Source organism: Python bivittatus, unplaced genomic scaffold (assembly GCF_059951505.1).
Source record: "Python bivittatus isolate LINGU-HERP-01145 unplaced genomic scaffold, Pbiv_v1 ctg000790_np1212, whole genome shotgun sequence".
Classification (NCBI taxonomy): Eukaryota; Metazoa; Chordata; class Lepidosauria; order Squamata; family Pythonidae; genus Python; species Python bivittatus.
In genome coordinates, this window is record NW_028277110.1 from 3,703,128 (window position 1) to 3,716,141 (window position 13,014).

At 45.5% G+C, this 13,014-nt stretch overlaps 1 protein-coding gene across 2 annotated transcripts; it reads left to right on the forward strand.

Annotated features, from left to right (window-relative positions):
• The first annotated feature begins 454 nt into the window (after positions 1-454).
• On the forward strand, positions 455-12,156 carry ZC4H2 (zinc finger C4H2-type containing). Of its 2 annotated transcripts, XR_015793607.1 has the most exons (6): positions 455-665; positions 4,915-5,086; positions 5,580-5,752; positions 6,863-7,025; positions 9,282-9,472; positions 11,583-12,156. XR_015793607.1 is itself a non-coding variant. In XM_007435094.4 (5 exons), the coding sequence occupies exons 1-5, from the start codon at positions 613-615 to the stop codon at positions 9,393-9,395; spliced, it is 675 nt and encodes a 224-aa protein (XP_007435156.1). In that variant the 5' UTR covers positions 456-612; the 3' UTR covers positions 9,396-12,156. The 2 variants fall into 2 exon arrangements, 1 of the variants encoding a protein (XP_007435156.1); XM_007435094.4 differs by having other exon boundaries at positions 456-665; positions 9,282-12,156.
• Positions 12,157-13,014: the final 858 nt, after the last annotated feature.

Here is a 13,014-nt window from a genome sequence, read left to right on the forward strand (position 1 = left end):
CAGCTACATCAGTGTATCTCAATCTTGGCCACTTGGAGATGTGTGGACTTCAACTCCCAGAATTCCCCAGCCAGCCGTGCTGGCTGGGGAATTCTGGGAGTTGAAGTCCACACATCTTCAAGTGGCCAAGATTGAGATACACTGAGCTACAAAATACTTACTTGAGACTGCCCACTGGAGTTGCAAAAACAGAGGAGGTCCTCACCCCCACATTTTCTCCCTACTCCTCCTCTAATAAAGCTTGGGGGAAAGCCTCTTCCCCTCCTGCAACGCTCACCTGCCCAGATGCCACATGAAACAGAACCAACTTGAAAAACGGGTGTTAAAAAAAAAAAAAAAAAGTGGCCGGAAGACAGCTGGCAGGCGCCGCGCGCGTGGCATGGCGGGACTTGTAGTCTCGGCTGCCCGCGGGCGCCCGCTCCGCTGCCGAGGCTGGAACTGCAAGTCCCGAGAGGTTTTGCTCTCCGCTGCTGCAGTCCGCGCCCAGGAGCCTGGCGCGGGCGGTGCGTTGGGGTCTATTGTCTCGGCGGCTCCCCCTCCCTCCTTCCTCCCTTTTCCCCGGCGGGATTTTGCATCTTCCAACGGGGGGGCTTGCATTGTGAGCGCAGAAGCATGGCCGATGAGCAGGAGATCATGTGCAAACTCGAAAGCATCAAGGAGATCAGGTAGGAGCGGGGCAGGGAGGGGTTGCATGGGGCTGCCTTGCTTTGCCCCCTTGCTTGGGTGCCATTTTCGCGGGGGCGTGTTTATTCAAGAGCAAGGCCACCGGGTGGGGGGGGTCTTCCTGCCAGCCCAGGGCCGCTTCTCCCTCCCTCCCCCCCCCCAGCAAAACACCTGCGTCCCCCATCCCGGGAATGCATTCACGCGCAGGCCGATTTGGCCGAGCTGGCTTAGGGTTCCTTCTCGTCCCCTTGCAAGGACCCCGCTTTCTGGGGACCCGCAACCCACGGAGCGGACCGCCACGGGTGGGCTTGCAAGAGACACGCAGCGGACGCGGTGCGGGCTCACCTGTTTTGGGGACGCGGCGGGGGAAGGTGGCGAGGAGCTGCTCGGAGAAACAGAGCCGCTCCGAAGTTGCTGGGGAACACATGGCATTCTGGCAGGGGACGGCGGGTCCTTTGAGGCTTTATCGGGAAGTTGCATGGTTGCCGTGCCCCCCCCCCCCCGCCCACCTTTGTGGTTGAAGTTTATAGGCGTGGATCTCGATGGGAACTGTTTGCAAAGGGAGAGAGAAGCCTTCATGCGTCCTTTTTGCACCAGGGTCTGGGAGGAAACCTCTCAGTGCGCTGATGGACAAGACGTGGGTTTACTCGAGAGAAACCCCTACTGTGTCCAGCCAGTGCACTTCTGGGTAACGGATAGGATAGGATCACAGTCGCAGAAAGCTAATTGATGCCTCCAGTGACCTTGAAGCTGCAGTTCGGTATTCACTGAATCTGGAACGGAGTCAGCCGCGCCGGCTGACTTCTGAGTTAAATATGCACTTTGAAAATATTCCCTTGAAATTGAATGTACGCTGAGGGGTGTGTGGGGTGGAAGAAGGAGTGTGTGCCAATTCAGAATTCTTTTTCAACGGGAAAAAGGGAGGTTTAAGAAATGGGAGAATTCCGTATCGAAAGCTCTACCAGACCAATCTTCATCACAAGTTTGTATTAATGAAACCACCTGATTATACAGCATCCACATAGTTTCTGGGGGGGTGATGGGTTCCAGATGAAATAATCCCAGCCACAGTGGTAAGGGATGAGGGGGTTTCAGTCCAACATCTTTGGATGATTATGGTGATAACGTGCCATCAAGGCAGTGCCAAGTCTTAGCAACCATATAGACAGATTTTCTCTGTGATGATCTGCCCCAATCTGGTCCTTCAGCTCTTCCAATGGTGCCCTATTGTCTCCGTAACTGGGTCCATCCACTTTGCTGCTGGTCGTCCTCTTCTTCTCTTTCCTTCCACCTTTCCCAGCATTATGGACTTCTCAAGGGAGCTGGGTTTTGGCATTGCTTGATTGATTACATGCCATCGAGTCATTTTCAACTCCTAGCAACCATATAAATAGATTTTCTCCATGATGATCTTCCCTAATCTGGTCCTTCAGGTCTTCCAATGATGCACCCATCGCTGCTGTAACTGAGTCCCTCCACCTTGCTGCTGGCCGTCTCCTTCTTCTCTTTCCTTCCACCTTTCCCAGCATTAGAGCCTTCTGCAGAGAGCTGGGTCTTTGCATAATGGGTCTGAAGTAGGATCATTTGAGCCTGAATATATCTGGACATGGGGCAGAATAATAGCCTAGCACAAAGCTTCCCCTGTTTTATTTGGTTTTGTTTTTTGCAGGGGGCGAGAGGGTTGCTAATGTAGGGATCCAAACAATAGGCCAACCTGGAAGCTTGGCATCCAGTAGAAGCCACATGATATCATGATGCTCCTGGAATTTTCCCCCTTTCTTTCCTTTCTGTGAGCAGCATAAAGGAATGAAAGGGCTGTTGGAAATTCACAGGAAAAGAAAGAAGGCTGAATGGTCAGTGGGGATGAGAGTTGCTATTCAAGCCAAAATAAAGGCTTGGATTGGTCATTCTTACAGACACACCAATTTTTTAGAGTGTCCTTTTGGGGAGGAATCTGTCACCTTCAACAACAGATTCCTGAATGGGCCTTTTTTTCTCTGCACTGTCAAACCAGAGTGATGAAGTGCTTTGAGACTGTTAAGAAACAAAGAAAAAACCAAGACGCATGTTTTCTCAAGAAACCCACCAACTGCCAAATTCTCCCACTTCCAATTTGCCAGGAGTCTTGATCTGGAGGGCAGAATCTTCCTTGCCCTGGGCTGACGATGGGGGTCTTCTCAGGGGAAACCCTACATTTCAAACTCTCCCCAAACAAGTGTGCATGACCTGACTTGGTTAACTTTCAAATGGACCCGTCCAACTTTTTTGTTATATCTCTAAAAATGTTGCCATGGACTGTTTATTGTTTCAGTTGCGGTTAAACATTTATTTGTGTTGTTTTTCACTTGTATGGATCAATTTATCTAGGGAAAGTTCTGCCTGAAGGATGTATATAACTATAGTAAACAGTGGATAACGGTGACCTCGATTTGGAGATACCGTTTAGAGAGGAATGCATAGTGCCTTCATCCATGGAGGACGATAGAGGTGTTAAAATGCTTAGAGCTTTCTCATTTCTTGTAGCTAAAGCTATTCAAGATTTCTCATGCCCCCAATTATATCAGAAAAGCCATGGCTCGCTAGGAATTGTGGAAGTTGTCACAATACATCTACAGGGCACCAGATTGTTGCAAATCTCCCAGGAATCCTGGGCAGATTCTGCAGCATCGAAGTGAAATGAATAAATAAATCCCATCAGTCTTGCCTGTTAATTGCATCATTTGCTATGCATACAGGGCCCTTATTTTCTTGAAAAAAAATAAAAGGACAAACCTGAAAAAGGAGCAAACCTGAAAGAGGTTCATAAGGATTAAAAAATAATAATAATAATTGTTTATGTTTATAGCTTTGCTTTACAAAGGAACATTCAAGAGCGAAACCAAGAAAATAAATAATTAAATAAATCTAAAGGACAGCTTTCTGAAATAGAGGACTGTCTTGTATAACGAAGGATGTATGGGCACTGTAGCTATGCAAGATCTTAGGGCTGGTGCTACAGGTTGAATCCTGGGATTCACCAAATATTCCTGAATTATGGCCTGTGCCCTCCTTTATGTGTCTTAGCAGTGGGGCCAAGCGTTGCACTGGCAGAGGATGGATTAGGATCTACTGGCTGATGTCTGTGTAGTTTGAGGTAGATCAGGAAGTTTTCTAATTTTCGGATTTCTGATACAACAGATAAATTCTTCTAAACTGGGCTGCTGAGATCCAAAAAAGTTTAAGAGGAAAACCAAGCATGGATTTTCAAGTGATGGGATTCCAGTTCAGTAAAGAATGTTGACTTCCAGACTAACATGGTCTCAGAGGCACCCTTTGTCCTGAATTCTGAACTCACACATCATATTAAGACATGGTTTGTTGGCAGAATCTGCATATCCCACCAAATTATAACCCATGATTGACCAATAGGGGTTGGGTTTGCACTATATTGTAAGCCAAAACCAAGCAAACTAAATGAATAGCTTAGCATGACCTATGCACTGGATTCACACATTGGTCAAAACCATAGCTGGTTTAACTGTAGCTTAATGGACAAACCTCAGTTTGCTGGATTTGCACAATACCGGTAGTCCTCACTTAATGACCACAATAGGGACTGGAAAACTGGTCGTTAAGTGGGGAGTTGTTAAGCAAGTCATCCCATGACCAGATCCGATTTTACAACCATTTTTACAATGGTCATTAAGTGAATCACCATGGTTATTAAGTGAATCATGTGGTCGTTAAGTGAATCCAACTTTCCCAATGGATGTTTTTTGCCAGAATTAACTTAACGACCATGTGATTCACTTAACGACCATCATAAAAAGGTCACAAGTCATGATTACGTGACTGCAGGAGGGTGTGATGGTTTGCAACAGTCGTAAGTGCGAGTACAGGTCATAAAGCACTTTTTCTGAGGCTGTCATAACTTTGAACTGTCATTAAATGAACAGTCATTAAGCAAGGACTACCTGTATCTAAACTGCAAAATGCCAGCAAAACGTATTAACTCTGGGAGCAAGTTGTAGTCAAAAAAGTCAAGATGGTGCTTGCAAGCAGGTGGAGCTTCAATCATACGATCATGACCACCATCTTGACCTGTTCAACCACACCCTGCAGACCCCCTTGTTGGGAGCTAAGCTTAACTTTATCTCTCATTGCTTGACCCTCCTGACTGCAGTGAGGAAAGAGGAAATATCTCTTGGCAACCCCAAAATGTCATCCAGCTTCTCTGTCTTCCCCATTTCTCCCCCACCTCCCACTCCCCAGAAATAAAACACTACAGATGGAAAAGATCAAAGCCCGCCTGAAGGCAGAATTTGAGGCTCTGGAATCTGAAGAAAGGCACCTGAAGGAGTATAAACAGGAGATGGATCTCCTGCTGCAAGAAAAGATGGCCCACGTGGAGGAACTGAGACTCATCCATGCTGACATCAATGTTGTAAGTGGAGGGATGGGGAGAGATTCTGGTTGAAACCTTCCATGCGCTGATGCAGTCAGGGGTCTTGAGGACGGTCTTCATCCATGGGCAAAGGGAGAAAGATTTGGGGATCTAGAGCCATGTCTTCCAAAATGGTTGCTATTAATTCATGTAGTGTTCTCAGGGTGATCCCTTCGTCTGCAACCTGCTGTGTTTTCCAGGATTCCCGGCCATCTACCCAGGCTGGCTGAAAATTCTGGAGACTGCAGGTAGAAAGCCCACTAAGCTGGGAAAAAATGGTGTGTCTTTCTGCCATATCCTTCTTTTTCTGTATCCTGGCACAACTATTTCTCTGCTCTCTCTGGAGCCTTGCGCATGAGAAAAGAAAACCTGGCGTTAGAAGGGGACCACCAGCCAGCTTTTTTTTCAGCCCTCCGTGACATCAGGTTGGAGCAGCCAATAAGAAGTGAGGGAGGGACCTGCTCAAGGAATGGATCTCCTGCTTCTCTTCCAGATGGAGAACACGATCAAACAGTCTGAGAACGATCTGAACAAACTCCTGGAATCCACACGCCGCCTCCATGAGGAATACAAGCCTCTGAAAGAGCACGTGGATGCTTTGAGGATGACCCTGGGTTTGCAGAGGTTGCCTGATTTGTGTGAAGAGGAAGAGAAACTTTCCCTTGAGTAAGAGGAGAAGACCACGGGTCTGAATGTTTTAAATTCCACCCCTGGGTCTGGTGGAAGAAAGGAGGGGAAAGTAAAGGGGTGCATAGAGGCACGATAAACTATATTGGGAGTGGCTCAGCTTTTGAGGTTGGGATACAACTGCAATTTTGTGGTAGGCACACAAAAGCATTGCCACGGGTAGAAGAGTTGTATACTTATTCATGCTTGCCATGACGGGCACACCAGACGTGAAACACCTATTTACAGGAAGGTGTTCTAAACCTTTGCCCAGTTATACTACTCTTAACTAATGAAATGTCTGTGGACCCCAGAGATGTTGCTACCATGGCCATCTGCAAGGTAGGTAAGGGGACAGGTGATGTTCTGTGTGCCAGTACATCATTGTATCAAGTGCATGATGATATCATGGTGCACAGGATGTCATTGTGCCTTTTACTAGACATCAGTGATTAGTGCACATAAATATGGTGCTAGAGAATGCTCCTTCCTTGGCAGTGTGCAACCTTCCTGTTTAACATCAGGCGGGATAGGGAACCTGGTGGGTCCCGAGAGAAGAGTCTGGGAGGGCATTCCTGTTTGCCAGCTGTTTTACCCTCCACTTGGCAGTCCACTTGATCTGTCTTTTGGCTTCAATAACATAGCAAGCAGATTTGCTTAGACTCGTCCTTTGTAACCCGGTTCTCTCCTGGTCAGGGCCACCACCCTCCAACAGCATCTAGCAATGCCTTGGTAGGGAAGACTGATGTAAACCAGAGAGGGGCAAAATGGACTTTGCATTCTTCTCCCAGAAGGTCCTAGTTTCTTCTGGAACGAGGCAATCCAAGCCTTCCAAGAGCGTCGGTGACTTTCCAGAAATGGATCATCCAGACCAGGAAGTGCATCTGGCTGTTTCTATTCTGGGTGATCCACTTCTGTAATTACATACCCCCCCCAAAAAAAATCCCCCCATTTTTCACAGAGGGAGACAGGACGCTTCAGGGACAAAACTAGAACGTCCTGGAGATAGCTTATTCCATTTTGCTCTCTACAAATAGAAGTGAAACGTAAGAGTCGGTCCGTTTCTGAATCCTTCGGCCCTGATTGTTTTTTGCTTTGTGATCCGTCTAGTTACTTTGAAAAGCAGAAAGCCGAATGGCAGACGGAGCCGCAGGAACCTCCAATCCCAGAATCCTTGGCTGCAGCTGCAGCAGCCGCCCAACAGCTGCAGGTGGCTCGGAAACAGGATACAAGGCAGACGGCAACTTTCAGACAACAGCCACCGCCTATGAAGGTAAGCAGCCACAGTTTCAGCTGTTGGAGGATGCTACGTATAGGTCGGTGTTTTTCAAACTTGGCAACTTGAAGATGTGTGGACAACTTGAAGATGTGTGGACTTCAGCTCCCAGAATTCCCCAGCCAGCATGGCTGGCTGGGGAATTCTGGGAGCTGAAGTCCACACATCTTCAAGTTGCCAAGTTTGAAAAACACTGATGTAGATGGTTCGGTTGTAAAACAAGCATGAAAAAACTGGGGTAGATGGTTTGGTTGTAAAACAAGATGGTTTGGTTGTAAAACAAGTCCACACATCTTCAGGTTGCTGGGTTTGAAAAACACTGGTGTAGATGGTTCGGTTGTAAAACAAGTGTGTTTCCTTTTTCCCATGCCCCCCAGATCTGAGATTGCAACCAGCAATTCCAACCAGAGGGCCTATTATTGTCCTTGAACTTCAGCTCCTTAGACTTCATCCCAAGCTCTGGAGCAACTGAGAATGAGTTTCTTCCCCTTGAATCGTGAATGTTTCTTGATTCTTTTCTGTTCTTCTCTGTCCTCTTGGATTTTTCACGGGTTCATACTTTTCCTAACTCTCATACCCTCTGAATTCTAGAACCACGATATAGGAAAACTTTTCATAGACTAATGGTGGGGAGAAGGGGTCCATGAGTGATTGAGGAAAGGAAGCCATAAACAATGAAGAGACAGAAGGCAAGTCAGTTGCCACTTTATCTCATAAACAGCGACTCAGCCCAGTGGTGAGCGATCTGGGAAGAAACATTTCAGATCCTTCACAGAGACTCCACCTGAACAAGGCTGGGAAATGTCTCTTGCAGGTTCTAAGACTTTGGCTCCTTACCCAAAGACCCATGAAGACCATCATGTGGTTTGTGTTTGGCTTAGCCTACAGGCTGAGCCCAGACATTGTAGGTTAGCATTATGTATGAAACTCCATCATGAATATTCAACAGACATGGTTTAGCAAACCATGGCTTAATATGAGATGCAAATTCTGTCCTCCTTCATTGACACATTGAATCTGAAGGATGCTGCTTTCATCCCACTGCCACCTTCTCCTTTGCAACCATTCTCCTTTACCGGGTTGATGCAAACATTTAGAATACCCTGTTTGGAGTTCAGAGCAATTGTTTCCCATCTGAAATGAGGACATTCTGGAAATGTTTTCCTCCTGAAATAGCTGTTTTGGGCTCAGCCCACATCCCAAGGGGTCAAAACAGCCCTTTTGCAGATGAAATAAGAGTTGCCAATGCAAAACAAACATTTCAAATTCAAAACAGGATGTTTGGTATTTCAGTGAATTTGAAATGCTTTGCACACCTGTCTCCAGGTGTAACATATGTGAAGATCCCAGTAGCTATTTGGACTAGTTCACACAGACTTTGGGACAGCTTTTAATGATGAAGCAGCAGGAGAGAGGTTTCATAAATAAAGAGTATATGGTCTGAACCCAAACAATTATAATTTAGTCTAACCTAAATTATGATTTAACCATTTAGTCTGGTTAAGCAAAACGTGACCCAGTGCTTTGTATGAACCTGATCTGGGTTAGTCTTCCCAAGCTGAGTTTCTTTGCCATTCTGTTGGCTGTGCGTCTTCTGGGAATTGTAGTTCCTACTACACAATCCTGTGACCCATTGGGTCATCCTTTGAGAGGAAGGTCATGCAGTCGGATGTGACCAGAATGACCATTAAATTTTCAGCTTACCATATTTTTTTTTACCCCAATGCTGGACAGTCCCATGATCATCTAAGAAGAGTATATATCATAAATAGAAAAATAATTGTAATGGCAAATGAACTTTAATAATAAGTCAATATTTACTTACTTAAACAGAGAAACAGAATGACCACAGGCAGGCTCAAAAGCAGTGGGAGCAGGAGTGACGTCCGACTTCCTGCCGGCTTTCCCATTGACTTTGCTTGTGGGAAACTGGCAGGGAGCGTCGGAAATCACAATCACGTGACCACAGGGATGCTGCAACGGCCACAACTTTGCAAATAAAACTCTGTGTCAACATTGTGGAAATTTCAATTCCACAGGAGTCATGGGTCCTGGATTTTTTACGCATTCTTTAAATTAGCAGATTATAGGTACCTTGATTCAAAAATCGTTGTGATATAATGCCCCGTTTGGACTAACTTGAAGGTACAAACAGATAAACACAATGAGAGTTCTAATAGTATATAGATACTTCTGTCAGGGAAGGCCAGTCCAGGCGAAGAGGGTCCCAATCTCTGCTTTGTCCCTCTCCAGGCGTGCCTCTCCTGCCACCAACAGATCCACCGGAACGCCCCCATTTGTCCCCTTTGCAAAGCCAAAAGCCGTTCTCGCAATCCGAAGAAACCCAAGAGGAAGCAAGACGAATGAAAACGCCGCAGAACCGTCTCGCCCCGCCACTCCCCAAACCGGACACCTTTTCCTCCTTTTGCAGTAGACCTGTCAAGGTGATCTAAATTTGTTGGCGTGTGCCCCACCCTGAGTGTCACTTAAGCTTTCATTCCATTTAACGTGTCAGCGCAACTGTACGGTCGGTTGAGTGACGCTGGTTTCCAGCTAGTCTTGGAATAGGCTGCTTTAAGAGCAGACGGTGCTACCTTGGGACTCTGCACATGAGCAGGTGCTACACCAGCCTGACGGCAAAGGACACTGGGTACAGAGAAAACAACGGGTGGCTTGTCTCCTATTTAACAGCATGTCCTTCATTAGCAAATGGACCTAAAGCCCTTTTTTTATTCAACTGATCAGAGTCCCATTGTTTCCATGACCCGTTTATTTTTTTATCATGACGGTATTTTTGTACTGAGACTCTACTTTTCCATTCAGTCTCCAGCGCTCGAGAGTCTTTTCATACAGGTGTCAGGATGTGTAATGTTTACTTGGTTTCGTTCCTAGGTATAACCAGTGGGGGGGGGGTGTCTTTATTTTTCTTGGTAAGTCCTGTGCTAAAGGAATTGGAGTTCTGCCTTACCTGTGCTTATGGACCCATTCTCGGGCCTGCATAAATCCTGCAAAATTACATTCTTCTAGTATTTAGCAAGATGGACTCCAAGTCCACCAGCACGGGAGAAGCACCAGGGAGCTCTGCAGAGAATTGACTTCCCTCCTGGACAAGCTTTCAGGGGCAGAGAACTAGATTTAACAGCAAGGGCTGAAGCAGGAAGGGGAATTGAGCAGAGTTACATCCTGCATGTGGGCAAAGCTAGGATATTCCATGTTTTCCTCTGTCTATGGGTGAGGGAGAGATTGCTTGGATTTTTTTCCCCTTTGAAAGCTGCCACAGAAAAGCTGCAGTTTTCACAGGGGGGGTTAGTGGTGGTAGAACTGGACTTGGGGTCCAGGTTCAGGTCTCCACTTAAATGTGGACCTCAGTGATTTTGGGCCAGTCACTTTCCCTGTTTCACAGGTTTCTTGTATAGTTATATTTAGGGATGCCCTCCTCCCCCCTCACCCCACTCCATGTATGCTGCCCTGTGGAAAGCAGGGATCTGTGTGCAAAATGGTGTTTTGTTTTGGGGGTTTTCCTGATTTGCAGCTTTTCTTACCAGCCACAAAAAAACAGGCCTTCATCCCCCACTGCTTAGGGGCATCTGTGGGGAGAAGATGTCAAAAAGGTCAAGACAACGGAGTTTTAATGGTGAGGGTCCAGCTGCCATCTCGACATATTCGACCCTCCCAAGATGCCCCTAACCCTGATAAACACGATCAGACTTCTGAAATGTGTCCCTGTGACTTGAAGGGGCAACAACTTTTTTTTTAAGGGAGAAGAAAACCAAGGGTTTTTTTTAAATGATATAGAGCAGTGTTTCTCAAACTTGGCAACTTTAAGGCATGTGGGCTTCAACGCCCAGAATTCTGGGAGTTGAAGTCTACATGTCTTAAAGTTGCCAAGTTTGGGAAAGACTAAGAGTATGTATACTCTTCCAGAAACTAAAGAAATTTGCTTAGTAGCAGGATTTCCTTCTCTGTGCTTCAGCACCCAGAACTTTCGATTCCAATCATGCCCAGTGAGATCTCTTCAATAAATGTTGGACTCCACTCCCATCATTCCTAGCCTGGAGGCCCATCAACTTTGCAAGTTGTGATTCACCCCATCTGGAAAGCACCAAGTTGAGGATAGCTGGTAACATCCACCAGCTTTCCAGGGTTTGATGGGTGGGGGAACGTGCCTACTACTTCAACCTTTTCAGATGGAGAAGCTCAGAGTAAACTTGAGGGTTTAATGTTTGCAAAGCCTACATTACATTTGATGATTGTCCTTAATTATAGCAATATCCCAACTGGAAGAGCAGCCCAACAGAGAAACCCATGCCCAGAGAGAGTGTGGGATAAGTTCAGGTGTGGCTAGACCTATGCTGGCTGTGGAATTCTGGGAGTTGAAGTTACACATCTCAAAGTTGCTGACATTGGGAAACACTGGGCTAGACACAGTCACCTGTCCAAGATTCTGGAATTCTATGAGATAACAAATACAATTCTGTTTTTTTTTGTTTGCTTTTTAAGCCAAGCATCCTTATCTTCTGTTCAATGAGAACCCTTTCTTACCTTTTCCTGTAGGCCATGCTGCCAACTCTTTTTTCTGTCCTGCAAGTTCAAGCCAACAAGAGAATGGAGTCAATACCAATTAGATTATTGTCATAAAGAGTAGCCCCAGATGGAATTTTTATTTTAACCTTGGGAAGAAGATAATATTTATTGATGGTGTTAATTCCAACAACCGGAAGACAATTCCTAAAAGGGGACCATGTCAATGATTGTTAATACACTCTGCCTGATGGACATGGTCTTAAGGTTTGTTCAGCATGAATTTTGCAGAAACTAAGCATAGCCTAAAAGTAGGATTATGAGTGTCTGTCTGCTTTCCATGTGTGCCATAATATTATTAAAATGTGACTCAGACTCTGTGAATAGAGGTTTTACATCTCCTTGAATGAACAAGGAATTACTACTTGACTTCCTGTTTTATTTGCATCAGACTTGAATGGAATTAATTTGGAGCAGAGCAAGTGAGACACTAATTTTCTTGGATCATGTCATCTTTTATACAATCACAAGTGAAGTCTCTTGTTACTCATGTCAGTGTAACCTATTCGAAAGGCAGTGTATTAAAAACCCACCTTTTACTTACCAATTTCAGTTGCAAGTGCTCATTAAGTAGACCCTTTTCTAGAAGGATGAGATTCTACCCAAAATATAATAATTGGTAAAAGAATGTTGAAGTTAGAACTATGATTTTCAGTTGCTAATAACATATGGGGATAATGAGAAGATAAAAAGGGGTGTTGCCCACAATTGGCTACTTGAATCCCTGGAAAAAAGGGCAAATTGAAAATGCGACAGATAAATGGCCAAACTCTAAATGGCATTGATAGATGCAATTTGCTCTAACTGATCATAGATGAAACCACGTGGTTCAATTCTAAAAGTGGTTTGGTAGAACCTCAATCTTGTGTTCAGCTCATGTCAGACTGGATTTTGAAATCCAGTGGTTTTTGGGGGGTGGGGATGGTTCCAGGGAGGGAAATGGTAGCTCTTCCCATTTTTTAAAAAAAGACCTCAGCACTATTTTAATAATGGTGTATTTTTGTGGTGCCCTCCTAAAAATGGCAGGAAACCATATATAGCTGGTTTTTGTTTGGTTGTTTGTTTTGCTATTTTGGTCCAGAAGGGCTTCAAGAGCTGCAAAAACAGGATTTGAGGACTGCACATGGCTCTGCGGCCCCAAGTTGCCCACTCCTGTTCCAAACTGAACCATATTACTGATTTCTCTGGCTGAAAAGTGCATGAGTTGTACTTCTAACACATCTGGAAGGCCCCAAGTCAAGGAAGGCTGACATGAAGTTCTAATTATTTCATCAAGTAAATAAACTGAAATAGATGTTCTCCAGATGTGAACCATCTTTCAGAATCACTCAACCAGATGGCCACCACTGAGAGTGAAAGTCCACATGTGTAGAAGACATCAACGTGGTAGAAAGCTGACTAGTTC

Coding starts and splice junctions, on each gene's coding strand:
- ZC4H2 (XM_007435094.4), top strand. CDS start 613: ATGGCCGATGAGCAGGAGATCATGTGCAAACTCGAAAGCATCAAGGAG. Junction 666..4,914: donor GAAAGCATCAAGGAGATCAG/GTAGGAGCGGGG, acceptor CCCACTCCCCAG/AAATAAAACACTACAGATGG. Junction 7,026..9,281: donor AACAGCCACCGCCTATGAAG/GTAAGCAGCCAC, acceptor GTCCCTCTCCAG/GCGTGCCTCTCCTGCCACCA.